General features: G+C 34.5%; 1 protein-coding gene and 1 long non-coding RNA gene across 3 annotated transcripts; one reads left to right on the top strand and one right to left on the bottom strand.

Moving 5' to 3' along the window:
* Nucleotides 1-1,347: 1,347 nt before the first annotated feature.
* On the bottom strand, nt 1,348-11,419 carry LOC135086676 (glycosyltransferase-like domain-containing protein 1-like). 2 transcript variants are annotated; one of them, XM_063981450.1, is made up of 7 exons: nt 11,222-11,419; nt 5,783-5,893; nt 5,243-5,525; nt 4,846-5,155; nt 4,574-4,767; nt 4,184-4,458; nt 1,348-4,100 (listed from the first exon to the last, which is right to left on the bottom strand). In XM_063981450.1, the coding sequence occupies exons 1-6, from the start codon at nt 11,349-11,351 to the stop codon at nt 4,209-4,211; spliced, it is 1,278 nt and encodes a 425-aa protein (XP_063837520.1). In that variant the 5' UTR covers nt 11,352-11,419; the 3' UTR covers nt 1,348-4,100; nt 4,184-4,208. The 2 variants fall into 2 exon arrangements, with proteins under 2 accessions (XP_063837520.1, XP_063837521.1); XM_063981451.1 differs by lacking the exon at nt 5,783-5,893.
* Nucleotides 11,420-16,165: 4,746 nt separating this feature from the next.
* On the top strand, nt 16,166-16,885 carry LOC135086640 (uncharacterized). The gene is made up of 2 exons (XR_010260553.1): nt 16,166-16,264; nt 16,670-16,885. It is a non-coding gene; the product is annotated as an uncharacterized LOC135086640 (long non-coding RNA).
* The last annotated feature ends 2,590 nt before the right edge of the window (nt 16,886-19,475 follow it).

Here is a 19,475-nt window from a genome sequence, read left to right on the forward strand (position 1 = left end):
AACTTTTGGGTTAATACATTATGATGAGTGTCATGTGAAAATACAAACTATACGATTATGGCTTCTAAGATTTTTTTTTTGTTATTTATTTTTATTTTATTTTTTTCGTTTTTTATTGTTTTTTTTTTTACATTACACATAGTATGATTTTTTTGCTTTTTCTGAATTTTTTTTTACATTGTGTTTTTGGTTTTTTTTTACATTTGGTATGTTTTTTAAGTTTTTTTGGATTTTATTTGTTTTTTATAACATTTACTAAATAAGTTATTTATATCGTCGCGTAAATTTCCTTTATTAATTGCGACTCAGTGATAAGGCATTCAGACTTACATACTAGACAATAATTTACCTTAATTAATCGAGATGATGAGTATTGATGAGGGTAAAGGGTTGAGGAGAAATTAGATATTCAAGGAGGAAGATACAGATTTGAAGTACTATAGTAGGAAATAGTGTATCTTTAATAATGTCAAGTAAGAGATGAGGGGTTTAGACTTAAAAAATTAGAGTCGAAGTCGTGAAGTAATTTTACTTAATTAAGTTTAGGTTAAGACGTTTAGTTCAGATTTGTAGGAATAGGTTTCGTTATGGTTTGCCCTTAAAAGACATTAATTTGAAACTGAACTTGAAGAAAAGTAGGTGAAATTGAGGTGATTTTTATTAGAGAGTAGAGCTATTAATTAGGACTATACTTATAGAAATACGTAAGTTGAATTGTGGGAATGTGTTTTTTAATGGTGAGTTTTGTGAGAGATTATTATAGGTACATGACTGAGATTAGGCTTTTAGACTTAAATAACTGGAAAATATTTATTTTTTTACAAAGAGGTGTAAGTTAATTTGATTTATAAGAAGAGGAATTTTACTTTATAAATCACTAAAGAGGATTCTATTAAAAAAGGAGTTTTGTATTAATCACCACGACTTATTTTACTTAAGTAGAACAATTGAAGTAATAAGTACTTGAGAAGTAAATGAGGACTAAAAGGGAAGGACTTTGGTATGAATGATAGGAAAAGGTTACGTCGTGGTAAAATAATCGCGACTAATAGATAAAAATTCAGATGAAAATTTAAGTAAGTTTGTGAAAGAGATAAGTTTTTTAAATACGATGTTGTAGAAAGTTTACTTTTTTAGTCAGAACTTCAAGAGAAGAGTTTGAAATGTTTTTTGACCCGAGTCTAAGGGATGAAGTTATCAGTTTTTTCTTAAGATCAGATATGGAAATTGTCTTATCGCAGAAATAGAATATTAATTTCAAATTGAAATTAGTAAGTGTAATATAAAGAATCAGAATTTTATCAAAAACGACTAAGAGACGAAACACAATAACAAGAAATGCATAAATTACGAAACAGGAATTTAAGAAAGGACTTTGTCACAGAAACCTAATTTAAGGTAATAAGAGACAAGGGTTTAAATTAGAATTGTAGGATAAAGTTTGAGGAATAATGAGGTGATGAGGAAAGAAGGTAAAGATAAAGAAGGAATAATAGGTGTAGGAAAGTTAGGGTGCTGGTATATTGCACGAGAAACAAAGTCGAAGAGATCTTAATCTAATAATGCTTACGAGCTGCCTCATCGGATGATGAACCTAGGTCCATTGCTATGTACTCTTAATTCAAAAAAGATTACTCCGATCAAAAATTTCATCGAGACACGACCATAGGACCCCTGTATTTCCGTGTCTAACAGACGTTTCAAACATCGCCGTGTAGAAGCTTCCTCAACTCGACTAACCGTCGTTAAATAACCCGTATTTTCCATAATGCTTTACCAATCGACCAGAAATTCCGTCAACTGTCAAGACCAAAGTTGTTATGAATCAAAATCCCCGTAGTTGCGGAATCTTTCCAACTAGGGTATAGCATAGACACCAATGTAATTTTAAGAAATGTTGCGGTGATTTTGGATTTTAAAGTATCTGGCAATTATTCTTGATCCAACTTCAGATTTTGTAGAGTATTAAATTTTGGGTTGTTATCAGCGCAGCATTTCTTTGTTATAATATTATCTTATCTTATTTTATAGATATTTATTGCACGGTTAAAATAGACATAGAAATTTTCATATGACACTCATAGAGGAATAAGAAGCATATTGCTTCTGTAGAAATGATAAAATTGAATTTAAGAATTGTCAATGAAGTGATAAAATTTCACCACAGCAAGCTAGTGCATGCTTTGGTAATCAAATACAAAGTAATATAAAAACTTATTAAAACCTATGAAATTAAGTTAGGATACAAACATAAGTTTAATAGTCGTGTTCTTCTGACTATTCCTGGATGGAATCGAACACGGATAACACTATGTTCAGCGAGTCTCAGTTATCCCAATCCAAATTCTGATTTTAAGCTGTAAGATTGTGTTCTGCATCTGTTCATTATTCACCCAGTCGACCCGAAATCTTTATTTCACATGACGTTCACTTCCGATTATAAACTTACTTTCCCAAAATGTTTAATTCTTGTCTAGGTTTTACACGATCTTATCAATTTCTCACAGATGTTAATTTAAATCTGTATCACGTTGGAACTCGACCAAAAACTCTTTCGAAAAGCAATGCCTGTTCAAGTAAAGGTGTTGCATAGTGAATATAGTCCAAATTATTGCTTTACGATAAAATTTGTGATCGGTAATAATGATGTATTATTTATTTCAGATTTAAGTCTGCAAAATATTCCTTTCATACTCCACCTCCAACAAACATTCTTTCTTCAATTTCGAAATTCCTCTTCAGTCTTTCCGTGATCTTATCAATTTAAATTAAATATTACACATCCTGATGTGTGTGTCTAATCAAGCCATGTAAAATTAAACATCACAGTTCCTGTGTTTCTTAGCAGAATATAGTTCGAAGCATTGGTAAACCATAAGGTTTCTGTTTGGTAATGGAGATAGAATATCCTTATGAAGCTGCCGGACCTTTCGTGTTATTATCAAACCACTCAGCTGTTAGAACCCGACCAAAAACTCTTTTGCTGAACATTGCGTGTTCACGTGTTCGATCTCACCACTGCAGCCTTATGCAGTCTCACCTCCCGTGACAGACGGTTGGTGGTCGCAGTCGTATAGATGTTGTATACGTAGATGTTAATCAAGGGACGCTGCTGCCCATTCCTTGACATGACTGTCTCTTAGTCGCCTCTTACGACACCCACGAGAAGAGAAAGGGGGGGCACTATTCTACTACCCGGTACCCCGCGGGGTAGTAAGTAATGGAGTATCATTGTGGATGAGTCCGCCCGACGATATAGATTAGATTTATATTTATTAAAAAAATAACTTTTGAGCGTTCGCGTTGCATAATGATCAAAAGTTAAATGATCCACACCAATAGAGTTTGCAAACTTTACAAACTAAGCCGACCTATGTCATCAGCAGGTTTCAATACTGTTCTTATTTATTTATAAAATTGAGTTTCACGACAAAGTAATATAACGTCAACTTATAGTTTATACTCGTAATACATTTCAATCAATATTTCAGATATTGACAATTTCTCAAATTCTATTGGCATGGTGTAAAAAGTTCGCATCTGTGAAAGTAAAGTCGTAATATCTATTACTTACAATTCAAAATACTTCGCTGTTGGCACAGTGATTGATACATCATTTTGAAATGTATAGTCCGATTCAATAGACGCCAATAATCATGTAAACAAATATGACTGATTAATATTGCCGTATTTGTGGTCTATGTACTGGCGGTCCCTAATGGTGCGAATAATAAAGCTTTCTTTAATCGGAAAGTTAAATTATTGTAGATACCTAGCTAGATGGTCCAATTTATTGTGCGTAAAGATCACGGAGCTGATTCAACTAGATACCTATTTAGTACCCTTTTTAAGTATTTCTGAGTTGATTTCATAACCTTGTTAAATAATGTGTATGATTATGGTGTAATTGTGTGTAATAATGTTTATTTACATAGTTATCAGCTTCTATTGAATCATGGTTAAGGTACCTATATTGATTATTATGATCCCAAGTCAGCCAGTGATCATTTCGGCATTCTTGAGATGTAGCCAGCGCGAGGAGGGGAACTGCTCCATACGTAAGTTGTGTTGATCCAAGAATGGTGAGAGGACGTGACGATCTGAAAATAATTTATTAGTTTAAAAATCATAACATTCAAAACTAAATCCAATTTTAATGTAGCGGAACATTCTTCACACTTACCGTGAATTAAAAGTCTTCTGTAAACTTATATCAGTTTACATTTGAGGACTGACATTAAGGATTGGAACCATCTGCAGCTCTCAAAACGATAGGTGTTTCGCTTGTAATTAGGATCAGCATCAAGAATGCCTGCTCTCTTTTTGTCGCAAAGGTCGACTAGAATCTCGTACAGTTGATTTTCATTATCATATACGTCCTTGATATCGTTGAACAGCTCCTGATATACAGGGAGACGTGGAATGACGGGGATCAGATTGCAATACATTCCTTCCATGCTGAAAAAAAAACATCAATGTCAGTCTATCTATAAAGTTTCTATTGGTTAACGGCTACTTCATTATGATCTTAGCTAAAAGGATATGTACAACAAATACAAATAGTTATACTTACATCTGATGCGCAAAGAATTCGTGTTTCGCTGTCGACAAAATAACATCACCGCATTTGAGCGATGCGTAGTAAGCTCTGTCACTGCTTTCAATGTCGTCCAGGACCAGCAAACGGGATTTGGGTATGTCATCCATTAGCTGGAGCTGCAAGGGATATTGTGGGTCAACCATGTACGATGAAGGCAGCATGATAACCTGAAAATTAGAAATGTTAAAAAAGAAGTAGGTACACAGTATGAAACTGCAACGACATTCACAATACTATGCACCGACCCTGAAATCATAGCCTTCATCATCCATGCGTTTGATGATTCTGAAGAACATCAAGGGATTCCTGTCCAACTCCCAGCGGTGGGGCCAAATAATACATAGAGTGGGCTTCCTTCGTTTCTTCGCACTGCCTGTACACAATTCAATTGTATGTAGATCCAATGGGAAGTGCACCACCTGGCTTTTATTCCGGATCTTTTTTTCCAAATTAGATACCGTAAAGTCTGGCTGTTTCGCCATATGTTTGCTGATCGCAGCAATGAATGACTCTGCATGATAATTAGAGTTGAATAAAACCTGATCCGCTGCCAGACTGAAATAAAACAAATATAAACTTACGATACTTTACCAATTTCTATCAAAATAAATTTTATTTTTATCTTGGTATTCAATTTCTTACCATGTCATAATCTCGCTATGACCTAGGTGATAGTTGAGATCTTCGTAAGGGTACAAAGTTAGTTCAAGATGATTTTCATGAAAATATACAATCTTAAACAAATGCGCCAGATCTGGCCTAATTCCGATAAGTTCTGCTAGTGGCAACACTGACGAGCAGAACAGAATTTCGTAACTATGATCTCGAGGTATTATCTCCGCCAAATACATAGCGGAGCACCTTGAACGCCACTCCCATTTAGTTGGCGGCATCGTAATTAAAGTATATCGTTTTTTAGGTCCAACTGAAAGAAAAAATATAATTTCCTATATCTCGGTAATCATGGCAAGCGTGAATGCAAAAGCGAAAGCAACGTTTTTAAAACGTTTCAAATGCCACCAAAAGATTATTGTAATAATATTATCTTTTTCAGTACTAATTTATTTTGTTTTGGTGACTGGCATAGCGTAGCTATAGCTTTATTAAAGTAGAATAACTATCTTTTGTCTGCAGCTTATACTTTATGATGAAGCTGTTGGCAAATGATTGTTACTCAAGTACCTTCAATGGCGTATTTATAATTGAGTTGAACCCCGTTAATCCATTTGGGACGCCTCTGAGCCACGCCAGCGAGAGTTGATCTATAAACCTTTCTTTCAACTTTGCGGCATACTTTAGACAATAAAAACAATTGATTAATAAAAACGCAAGCAAAGCGAGCATAAAAATTGTAATTGGCATTTATTGGAATAGAAAATTACGGAATATAATATATAGTAAATATTATATCTCTTAATAAAGTAAAGTTTGATTAACATTATGTTGCGGGAGCATATCGAGTTCGAATTATTCAACAGCAACCTATATTAAAATCGGATTTGAAAATAATAGTTATTTTAATGAAGGTAGGTAATGTGAACGTGTAAGAATTGCCTTACTGAAGACGAGATAAAATGTACAAGGCAGAATGGGGCAAGAAGCAAAAGTTTTATAATTATATTATTATTAATACTGATAAAGCGACACTCGAGTAGATAACAGGTTTTCCTTTTTTACCATGAATAATTTTTAGTGAAGCCAAGCTACGAGTAAAAACTTGAGCAAAGCTAGAGTATTTTTTTTACTTAAATTCCATCAGAGTCGAACTACTTACTTCCCCATAATATTATTTACACCCATGTTAGCCTAGCCTACCTCAAGTAATGTATGTGATTTTTAATTTAAAGCAAAGCATTTGAACTTAAATATGATTTTTAAAGCCTTCACTGCACGTTTGCTATCATTCATGTAAATGTTAGGAAATCCTTACGTTTGTGATCGTGTATATTGTACAGGGTGTAAGGGACAGGTTCCCAAATTTAATCATTATTTTACTTTGTGAGCCGAGTGTTTATTGTATCGTTTTGCTTGGTGCTTGTTTGATGGGTTTGTTGATAAATATAATGAATATATTATTATACTAAAATATTACGGTGAGATATACTACAAAGTGTCTAGGAGTAAAATTCTAGCTTTAAATAAAAGATATGTTCCGAGTCCACTGTTCTACGTTTACCAACCTGTCTGTTACATCTTGTATTATTTGTGTAAAAACAATGAATGCGAAAAGCTAAATTTGTGGTATTTTTCTCATAAAATACAACAATATAATAATTGTCAATAAATTCGCGGTTGGCATTACTAGATTGCTTGGCATAGCTAATTGCACAGTTACCGGAAATAATACACATCCACTTGTATGCAATTCTATTGCAATATTTAATTGTGACCATACGATTCTAGATACTGTAATCCATATTAAATTGTTTATACGTCTGCGTTCTTCTCTAAAGTTTTCTCAAAGAGTCGAAATACTAGTCGTTGGAGTATTTTTTGTGGCTCCGGCTACTTTCTGATTGATTTTGTTCTGCAGCTGGAGTAAAACTTGGTAAATGTTGTTTTGAATTTGTTTTTCACTTGTTGGTCCTTAGGAATCAAAATTACTTTCTCAAGGTCTTATGTAGGATTAAAAAAACAAGAATAGTAGTTTTATTTTTATTTTAATCTTGTTAAATCCACCCATCTGACTCCACCCATCTTCCTTGTCCAATTGAGCTTTAATTGCACATGACGTGTGATGCATTTGTCACACAATTTCAATCGTATTTAAAAGGATATTTATTTATTTATTTTATATCGTTGTACTTTTAATTATCTTATCGTTTGAAGTGATAAATACGTTTTTGATAGGTGATACCTGAGATGAAATATAATTTAATGATAATTAAAAGTAATAAGCCTGAAAGCTCTGGTTTAACATATTATGTTAAATTATGTAAGTATCATCAGTGATGGGATGAGGCTATACAAGCTGAGGGTTAGCTTTGCTTTGATTGGATTGCTTGTCAAAGGTGGATGTGCAAGATTTCTGGGTGCTGCTGGTATACTAGCTACTACAGTCGCACCTCGGGTCCCCTTGATCCAGTTTGACTGTAAGACAAAATCGGGCAAAACCTATAGGGTTGTGATTCCGCCGATTTTACCCGCCACACCAGTCATTCTGACACTGCTCACGGTCGGTCCCCGCGGTTTCTGTAAATATCAGTGTCACCTATACATGGTGTACAGCTGCGCAAGTATACTTTCCATTACGAATGTTCTCCTATCAAAGTGCAAATTTAATCGTAGGTGTATTAACGGTAAACTTGATATAGTAAATTGTAAAAGCTCATTGTGTATTACTATTTCTTTTTACTATACAACTGACTTTTAGTAATATTACTAAGTTTTGAAACATCGTTACGATGGAATAATTTTCAAAAGCTTTTAATATGACATATGACAACTACATACCAACAGTTCTGCTCTTTGTGATTGCGAAACGAACTGATATCTGTGTTTTTGTATTATAAATCGAAATAACTAAGTATATTGTACTCAGTTAATAATGAATTTAGCCTCCTAATCGGAGCTGTCAAAATTATCATCCCATTTGGACAAAGTTAATTTTCCTCAAAGGTTCTTTCTTATCCTATTATTGTGTTAACCAATTACCTAAGATAAAAAGTAACTGAGTGATTGGCGACCCTCATTAGCCTTTGCGCTGGCCCGATGCAACTTCGAGGAAAATGGCGCCGCGGTATGTGAAAATCACTTCGCGCATGTCATTCACAGACCCATTCTTGTGCGCATGTGCAACCCTAATCAACGTTGCAAACGTCAAAGTCGTGACAGATGTCAATCTGACGTACGTCATTTGAATACTTTACTCACTGCGCATGTCTGACGAAACAGAGAAAATGGCGTCGTATTTGGAATATTTTATGCGTTAATGGTAAATACTAATTCAAGTGTACTATTTCTTGCACAAAAACCTGAGATAACACATAGGAACAAAGACTTTCTTCATCAAAATGAATTCAATGGTGACTTCGAAATAGCTGAGCATGCGCGATGGCGCAAACTAGTTTGCGCATGTGCCAATATGCTTTTGTTAAACACATCTCAAATCCAGGTTATAAGACGTGACTCTATAAAATTGGATAGGTTTACAAGCGGTTAAACTTCGCATCGCCCCCTGATGGGTTAAAATAATTGACGTCCATTTTGAACAAAGTAAATCCCTGGCATTTTCTTCAAAGGCATAAATAGTGTCGGCATCACAAATCTGGAATATTCTTGTGTAAACCTTAGATGTTGAAGGTGACTGACGGTCGTCATTATCCTTAGCGCTTGCCCGATACGGCTTCGAGAAAAATGGCGCCGCGGTATGTGAAAATAACTTCGCGCATGTCATTCATAGACCCTTTGTTGTGCGCATGTGCAACTTTAAGCAATATTGCAAACGTCAAAGTCTAACGCATGTCATTTGAATGCATTACTCACTGCGCATGTCTGGCGAGAAAGAGAAAATGGTGTCGTGATTGCAATACGTTCATGGTAAATATTAATCAGGTATACTTTTCTTTATAAGCCTCACAAGAAATCGCAAAGACTTGCATCAGAATGAATTCAATGGTGACTTATTAATCGAAATGGCTGAGCATGCGCGATGGCGCAAACTGGATTGCGCATGTGCCAATATGCTTTTGTCAAACATGGCCGTCTTGTATGCCAGAATTGTAAATATTTAAAGAAAATTACTCGAAATAATAGACGAAATAACTTTAAAACCAAACATTTCGATTACAAGTTTAAAGACTGACAAACGATAAAGTTGAATGGGTTCACAAACGATTAAACTTTTCTTCACCCGTAATGGGAGCTGTCAAAATTATGATTCTTTTTTGGAAAAAGTTCATCCCTGGCATTGTTTAAAGGCATACCAAGTATTGAAATCGCTAACTTACAATATTCTTGTGATAACCAATTACCTAAGATATTGAAAACTGACGGCCATCATTAACCTTAGCGCTTGCCCGATGCGGCTTCGAGGAAAATGGCGCCGCGATATGTGAAAATCACTTCGCGCATGTCATTTACAGACTTATTCTTGTGCGCATGTGTAACTTCAATCAATATTTTAAACGTCAAAGACATGACAGATATCAATTTGACGTACGTCATTTGAATGCATTACTCACTGCGCATGTCCGGCGAGACAGGGAGTGGCATCGTATTTGCAATATTTTATGAGTTAATACTAATTCAGTGTAATAATTTTGACAAAAACCTGAGAAAACACAGGCACAAATATATTTTCCATCAAAAAATGGTTACTTGTTAATCAAAATAGCTGACCATGCGCGAATGCGCCAACTGGTTCGCGCATGTGCAAATAATCTTTTGTCAAAGATGGCTGCCTTGTTTTATGTTAAAATTTAAAATAACTAAACAAAATAACTTTAAACATCACTGTATAGGAAATATCATTTTTTTTTAAATCTGTAGGTACTTAAAATTTTCAAATTATATCATTAATTTGTCAAAACTAACCAACTTTCGCAAAATGGCGTCTTTGAGCTAGTGCCACAATCACACTGCGCATGTCATTTTGATGACGTTGACGCGCTGCATCTCCAGCCCTCTCAACTCAATACGATCGATTGGTTTATGCTCATCCTAAGATGGCGGCCATAGTTTTAGATACTGCAAAATTATACTGAGTACCAGGGATACTTCACAAACTAGTAAAATTTTTGTAAAAGGTGGCGAAATTTTAAGCAAAATGCATAGTGAATGTCTGAATTCCTTATGAGTTAGCGTTTCTCAAAGTCTCTTGATTTTTTTTTAATGAAGATGGCGGCGTCGGTTAATTTGTTAAAATGCACTGGGCGCGCATTAAGGGTGTACATTTCAAGGGTGTACATTTTATTAGCCACCCTTAAAAAAAGATTCTATAAAATTGTTATAATTTGTATTAATGCAATATTTATTTGTAGCTAATATAGTTTAAACAAGATGGCATCACTCAGTTTGCGCATCTTTTAATCAAATCAATGTACTGTGCGCGCATCTCCGATTTAAATATTTAATCCAATTGCGTAATTTACCCAAAAATACAAATTTATTCAAATAAGTAAGCAAAGAAATCTGTTTATAATGTTTAATTGATTATAGTTATTCAAGCCTTTAATAATAAATAGTGGACAAAGATGGCATCGCATCGGTCAGTTCGCGCATGTCCGAATCTAATCGATCGCGCAAGCTCCCCTTCCTCCCCACGCAAGCCGCCATTTTGAGTACCCGATCAATCGATTGGTGCATAGCCCATGGTGCATGAAATAATATGCCCTTCACCACCACTCAAATCCTAGCGATTTTATTAAAACATTTAAAAAATACATTCAAAATAAGATTTTCACCAAAAAATGCAGATGCACCCACACCGCATTATCCTCGTTTGGTTCTGCGTTGGTCGAATATTCTTCTCCAGGGACCATCCAGCTACAAAAATTAGTGGGCGTGGTCACCTACCTTAGGTTTTGTCGTTTTCGGCTTCAACAGGACGCAGAAAAGCTGGTAGTGATTCTGGAGCCAGTGGGAGAAGGCAGCAGAGTTAGTATTGAAAATAGAACTTACTTTTCAGCAAACTATCGATCATCTTCTTGTGGCCGCCCCCATACAACGGTTCTATCACCAAAAGTCGCGACAAATCTCGTGCCTCGCTCTTCTCACTACTATCGGAATCACTTGAGCTTGATGAGCTCATTTTGAAAAAAATAACTTAGACCCAGACTCTATCTAGACTTCCCAGGACACGTCTCGGTTAGCCGGCTCCTCCCAGGTAAATGAGACTCATCCAGGATCAATCCCAGGGTTCAAACTTAAAGACTAACATCGCGCAAGCGCTAACTGGAGATAAAATCAATACTAGGTTCACTAGGTCAAACTAGACCCAGGTAATGTTCACAGATATTTGTATCCCATTTCCCTATTGCGTCTGAGGGAGATTCACCCCATAAAGGCTCACTAGTATTAACAAAATTCATGCCAATAAAAGTACGAGTGGAATTATAATAATATACTATGTTAATCTAAAGATTAAATTATGAACATTATGCAAAAATAATGAATTTGATACTTTATTTGTAAAAAATACCAAATAAACACTAATAAGAATTAATAATAATCCATAAGAACAGTCTTTTATGCATTGTTATCACTGTCACACGACTTATGATATTATTAATGTAAGTAATGAAGTATTGTTACACTAAAGACTGAAATGCCCTTAAGTTTAGGGAACACTTTGAAAGAGGGTATTACTGGAAACGTCAAAATTTGCGTTTCGTTTCTCAGCACAGGTTTTTAGTGGTCAATTCTCTTATATATTAAAACACTAAAAATAATTATTTATGCTACAAAGTATTTTAATTGTAAATTCCGGTTTTCCCCCTTTTGGATAACAGTGTTTATTAATATCTTCAGTAATATATGATAGAATCGAGTGCTTTACAGTGTTATATTACATGAGAGGAAAGCTATTCAATAGCAATTAGCTGTCATCTGAAGGCGATTAGCTGTCAAATGAAGGCGATTTTCCCATAATCGTTCCTTTTATTTATTTTGTGGATATTTCAACAATTAAACATGAATTTAAACTAAATAATTACACGTTATATACCTGGTGTAAGTTTTGATCATGAAGTGCAATAATTTTTGAAATAAGTGACTAAAAATAAATTTAAAAGCTTTAAGGTTAGAATAAGAAAAACTATTGAAAATCTAAAATCTAGGTCAATCTAAAAGGTTAAAATTGAAATATTTTAACAAGAAGTGTGATCACCAACTGGCATGATAATACTATGGATGAGTTTAAAATAATAGTAAATCTATTCAGGGTAAAAATAACAACACAGCCAGTAATAAAGTCAATGTTTAGTGTATTTGTCGCAAAATTACAAACAGCTTTTAAAAAACAAGTTTTTTGCGAACAAACTTGGTTCAAATCATTATAATTAGTACCTAAGAATTAGGTAGCTTTTCCAGTTAGCCAATGATGCTTTCCAATGGCCTGGCATTATTTGGCATGCTCATTATGTTTCAGCCTGAAAACTGAAATTACTTAATTGAGCTTTCTGATACAAGCTCTTATAAAATATTGAAATTAATACACCTCTATCAAGTAACTACTATTATAACATAATATTATGTGATAAACTAAGCTGATTTCAGCTTAATGTTTTGTCAGCAAACAAAATGCAATAAAAGTCTTTGTTCGTAAATTTAAATTTTTTTTCAATCAGTGCTGAATTATAGAAGTGGAAAATGAAAAGGGTAGAAAATGATTTCATAACAAACAACAATCTTTCATTTGATTGCTTGACATAACTATCACCAAAGTTATGGATGCTGGCATTTAATAGCTTCATAATATAATAGGTATACTAAGGAAATTAGTTTTCATCAAAGATAGTTTCTCCTTACCTAAATTGAAAAAAAAATCATTTATCTATCTTCAATTAAATGTAGTTTTGATGACAGAAGTGAAAAAGTAAGGTTCCATATAGACTTCATATTAAAATTATACATCAGTCACATTAGAATATTATTGGGTTCATGATTTGGTGTGGATATTTCCATTGAGTAACTCGTGTATGTTTATGGATGAATTTTATTAAACGTGAATGCAGTTGACTAATATTCGTTCGTTTATAAGTGTCTGTGAAGGGGGCAATATCGCATGTAGGTCAGTCTATCATTTTTAGGATTCCGTAATCCTGACAAGGAACCCTTATAGTTTCGCTATGTCCGTCTGTCTGTCTGTCTGTCTTTCCGTCCGAAAACTAAACTATTGGCATTGAGAGCTGTAATTTTGTAAAGGTATGTATAATAATCACGCCGACAAAATGGTAGAATAAAATTTTGCAAAAATTTTTTTTTAGGGTTGCTCCCATACATGTTAATTAAAAGTGGGGATGTTTTTTTTCATCTTCTACCCCATCATGTGGGGTATCATGGGATAGGTCTTTTAAAATAGCTTTGGGGTTTCTAGGACCATTTTTCGATTTAGAGATTCGTTTGAACAATGTTAAAGTTTGCCAATTTTTGTTCGAGTAGCAACTAAAACAGGTTTGTTTACAAGTGGCATTTGCGCAATCGTTGAAGACTGGCAATCATAAGTCATCATTGCGCATGCCTGAAAAGGCTTTCAAGGAAAATGACGGTCTCGTCTAAATATAATCATAAATCATTTAGTTTAAAAAGAACCCATCTTTTACGCATGTAAAATTTTAATCAATATTTTAAACGTCATATTGATATGACACATGCCATTTTGGCGAAAGTCTTTGAATGGCTTACTGCGCATGATAAGCGAGGGAAACTTGAAATTGGCGATGTCATTGGTAGTTGAGATAGTGTTGCCATGGGGTAATATTATATTGGGTTGCCGATAAACCATAGGAAAATATCCATCTTTTAACAAGATATTTTACGATATTGTTTTTAAAAGCAATAAAACACAGTAGTATTTTCTCTGAATAGATCAATTATTCACTGCTTCCAAATATTTAATGTGTTCTGAACATATTTGTACACATATGGTTTGTGTACATATTTGTACACATATAGTATTTGAATAACATGATAATTTCCAGGATATAGTAGATTTTAATTGTTTTCTTTTTTTACTTGTTTAGTACTGCAAAAACAACAAAGTCATTGAAGACAAATTAAGAAGGCTTGGATGAGTTTTATAATGTCTGTGACCGGCATGTAACTGTGTTTATGACGTTTTAGGTTCAGCCACAGAATAATAATAAGTACTACGTACAGAAGTTTTTCTTCGCGAAGGTATTAAAAAAAATGTATGCTCAATGTCATCAACAATATGGTGTAATTTAGCTTGTCTTAAGAGTCGAGCACCGTTTTGTTGACATACGTCAGTGATCGGTACTGTCTTGATGCCATAGGGCTGACTGCTACAAGAAGCTACTGTGTCGCCATCTAGCGCACCACACTTGCATTCACTGCTCTTCGCGGCAACGCGCAGCTACATGCGGCCGCCAGTTATATAGTGTAAGAGCTAGCACCTAAATATTTTATAACACACATAACTGTGACAATTTATTTCACGTGGGCGAAGCCAAAAAGCTAGTAAGAAATAAAAATTCAATTCAGTAGGTATTTCAAACCAAATTTTATTACATAAACAAACATTATACTAATTTCATTATGGGCCCTTAGTATGTGAAAACTGCAATTGACGATATTTCGCACTGTTTTCAATATTATGTATTACAGAACGTATGTGTGATGGGATGATATTTTCGAAAACACGATTAGAAAAAAAATTTCTCGAAAAAAAAAACATTTACCTCTGGATTTTTTTATAAAAGTTTAATATGACCGTGTTTTACAATAAAATTCCTATAAAATCACAAAGGTATCATGTTTGCCTCTTTGATTTCCTGGCTGTTTTAGATTTCAAAAACCTAAATATATTAATTTATTAACTTTCTGATAAAAATGTGAATGGCTCTTACGATGTCCGCCCCTTAAATCAAAATGTCTTTATTTGGTCTATATGCCCATCATCACTACGTAATAATTATAAAAAAATGTAGCTTTCCTGTCTGTCTGTCCCTATGTATGCTTAGATCTTTAAAACTATGCAACAGATTTTGATTACGGTATTTAGGGTTCCGTAGCCAAATGGCAAAAACGGAACCCTTATAGATTCGTCACATAGTCTGTCTGTCCGTCCGTATGAAACAGCCATTTTTTTCCGAAACTATAAGAAAAATACTGATGAAACTTGGTATGTAGATGTATTCTGTGAACAGCATTAAGATTTTCACACAAATTAATATAGAAAAAAGCAATACATTTTGGTTTTCATTAAACCCATACGTGTGGGGTATCTATGGATAGGTCTTTAAAAATGATATTAAGGTTTCTAACATCATTTTATATGTATGTACATACATTGTACATCATGAAAACTTCCAACGAAAATTGGTTTGAACGAGATCTTGTAAGCAGATTTTTTAAAATATTTTTGAAAAAAATTAAAGTTTCTACTTATTTCCTCATGTACGCGTAGAGGTATTAAATTGAAATTCATATTAAATACTCAGGTCTATAGTACCTTTAAGCTGTAACAAAATCAAAGTTATATACCAACTGGCTTGTACGGAACCCTAGCGAGTCCGACTCGCACTTGGCCGGTTTTTTTTTAAATAGAGTGATTCAAGAGGAAGGTATAATAAATAATACATTGTACATTGTGGAGCAGTGGCGGGTCACTAGTACTATGATAAATCTAACTTCATAAATTGATTCTTATAAAATCTCAAAAAATGCTCATAAGGAGCCTTTAAAATGTCTCATTATTTTTTTGCCCTATCAGTGCTTTGTGAGACAAACATATTTTGGCAAGTGCTGAGAAGAAACGAAATACTCAGTCACGACTACGCTTCTTTGTCACTTTGTTTACCCAAAATTATGCAAGCATCTATAATAAAAATTATAGATGCCTAATTTTTAGATATTTTTTTATTTCTTTTTTAGAAACTTTAAAACATCTGTTATTGAATTTTATTGTTGCGTATATGCGTAGCCTGGTAAACAATTTTAACAAATATTCTACCGGAAAACAAGAGCACGGAGTTTGTGGAGGTAAGGTTTTAAATAAATTATATATTTGTCTTCCTGGATTAAATTGAAGGAATTTTTCAAAGTTATGTGTAAAACTTGCTTCTAAACTCCGTATATATTCTATAAATTCTCTGGGAGGCATTTTCAAACTGCCATAAAATGGAGTGTTTTTATTGAAGGCTTTATGATGAGTAAACAAATTGGTTTCCCCCAACTCAGCAACAGATTCTAAAACTTTGTTTAGTTTCATACACTTGTGTTTATTCATGCATTTAAACAGAAGGTAGCCAGAGACGTATGTTATTGCATTTTCCTCCGGTAAATCTAGTCTATAGTCTGTGTCTCCATCCAAAAGTACAGCAGTACTGCTTAATGGAGTCACCACGCTTTTCTCACTCGTGTTTCTTAGTCTTATTATGTTTTCAGCTTTCAGAAGAATTTGGCAGAAATCAAGTTCACAATTAGCAACAGGGGAATTTTTCAACATGTTGCAAAAAAAGAGCTTGGAAAAAGCTCTTCGGAACTGGATGGGTGTAGGTTCAGTGCAAGAGCCACCTTGCTGCCTAATTGACCCAAAAAAGTTTTCAAGAGCGTCTTGATTTAGTCTTCGAGTAAATAAATACTGAAATCCGTTTTCTTTGAGATCTTTGTACAACATTTTGATTGCCTGGATAGATATTTGAAAATTAACAAAAGATTTGATGCGTTTTGTGTTGTACTTTCCTGTTTTTTTATTTGTGGCTGTAATAGTCGAAAACATATTTGTAGCTTCAATTAAAACTTTTTTCTGTACGTCGGTTAATTTAAAGGCAGTTTTAAATTTGTTTTTATAACTTATACTGCTGGAATTTAAAACATCAAAAAGATTACGTAACATTTATTTACTGCATTCGGCTCTTGGTCTAACCCAAACGAAACACGAACAACTAATGAACTAACAATGCACAAAGTTGATAAATTAGTAATATGTAAATAATGAATTTGTTTTACGAGCTGTCCCGGCGTACTTCGTACCGCAAATTAATATAAAGTTGTTTAAGTGATTTATAAAATCGCAATATTAATTTTTGAAAGTAGGGTCATTGTGCTGGTTTTCTATCTAACTTCGGTTTTCGTCCATTTCACTGAGCTGCCATAAACACATGCGTAAAATTTGAATACAAAGTATTGTATTCACAGAAGGCAGTAGCCATCCCGCGCTAGTTTTGTTGCAATCTATAATGCCTAAGCAACAGTTCTACCTAAATGAAAATATAATTTAAAAAGTAGTGAGTTCCAAAAAATTACGTAAATGCGCGGCCATACACCGGTCACCGGTACATTGCAGAAATCATCGCGCTAAAAAAAAACGTGCTGACAGGAAAAGTTTTTGGCACGTATGTCTAATTGATAGCATTATAAACACAATTTTAAGTGTTTATTAAACTTCTTCATACAAAATTAAATCTTAGATGACTAAGGGTCATTTTTTTAAAGCATAGCTCAGGTCATATAGCAGGCAAATCAACTCGGAAAGGGATCAACAACGTATCGCCTTTTGTGACATGGAGGTAATAGTGGAGAGGAAATATAGATCTATACAAAAATTCGACAAATTAATGACAAACAGCTGTTTATCTCTTTCTAACTTACCCCTGGTGATGTATAAAAAAAAGAAATAGATAATGTTTGGTCAGTACTCATTCTGGCAATATTTTCATGTGACGTCACTAACTACCTGACTTGTGCCGAGTAGGTACCTACATACAAGATTTAAGAAAACAACATATTTATAGGCAATCAGCTGACAACTACACGCACACACACACACACACAAATACCTGTCAGCTGATTGCCTATATTGCGGCCATGTTGTTTTCTTAAATCGTGTATGTATTTATAATGCGTGTAAGTGTGTGCGTAATGTACCGAGTACGTTTATTTTAAAGTTACGCCAAGTCCATGAGACATTGATATACGTCAGTGTTTTGCGAGCTGTCATTGCCCTTCGCGCGCTGTCATCGGCGAGGCAAGGCGTTTACGTTACGGTGCGGATTGTGTGTGCGTTGCAGTATGGACTTTAGTTGACTGCCTTTATGAGCACTCGAACGACATAAAATAATATGATACATTTATGTAAGGGTATTTTAAGATCACAAAGTTGGCAACTCCGATAGTTGGACGAAAACCAGCGCAAAGACCCTATCCTGTTTGACACCTATAATAATTGACAATATAGATGACCCACGCTGAACTGTCCCGCCAAACTCAATGACAGGGGGGCGCTACCATCGCTCAACTTTATGGTTTCCAACATGGCAAAAATCGGAACCAGCGATTCGGGATTGACGGTGGCGCCCCGCTGTCAATGTCATCGATAGGACAGTTCAGTATTTTGGAACTATAGCTGGCTCGGCGAACTTCGGCAAACTAATGTGTGACGTGAAGTGCCAAATCGCGGAAAATGTCGGAAGAAATACATGAATTTGCATGAATTATCATGAATAATAATAACCACTTATTTACCTCAGTGTCTTCAGGCAACTTAATTGTGTGTTTTTATTATTATTTAGGCAGTTAAATACTGCACAGTATTTTTTTATTTTTTTCCATAATACAAGAGTACGCGTGCGTGTGTCAATGCTCGCTCGTATCTCGTATGTGACGCCTTGTCGAATCGCCTCCTGTAGGTGGGCTATCGTGCGTGTTTTGTTTTCGATGTGAACTCGCGGAGATGAACAGGCCTGGTTCAGCCGTCATTTCAAGTGCTAGCTTGAAAGTTGAATGTTTTTTTGGCAATGCTCTAGGTAGTTAGCTAGCATTTATAATTTAATATGATTACCTACTTTATTTTATTTAAGTCCACAGAGATGCAGATTCCGAATGTGTTGTGTATAAAGTTCTAGTCGTTTCTTTGTCACGTTTTAATAATGCCCCAAAACTCATCGAGTAACATTGTGTCCGTGTAAAAGACAGAGAAAGTATAGTTTCCGGGGATAATTGAGATCAGGATTTTCCAATCCATGTTGTAAGTTTTGTAGGCAGATGCGTAATGTAGACAACGTTACGTCTCACGTAACTTAATTAAACACGTATTTCAAATGCTTGGAACGTGCTAGAAAGCTCGCACTGATATCAGTAAATTTTATTGTATACATTTTTTTTTATTATGCATAAAAATGCTTTGTTATGCACAAGGCAGGTATTTGACCGCATTCGCATCTGGTGTTAAGTGAGATGCAGTCTAGGATGA

The sequence above is a fragment of the Ostrinia nubilalis genome, chromosome Z (genome assembly GCF_963855985.1).
Source record: "Ostrinia nubilalis chromosome Z, ilOstNubi1.1, whole genome shotgun sequence".
NCBI lineage: Eukaryota > Metazoa > Arthropoda > Insecta > Lepidoptera > Crambidae > Ostrinia > Ostrinia nubilalis.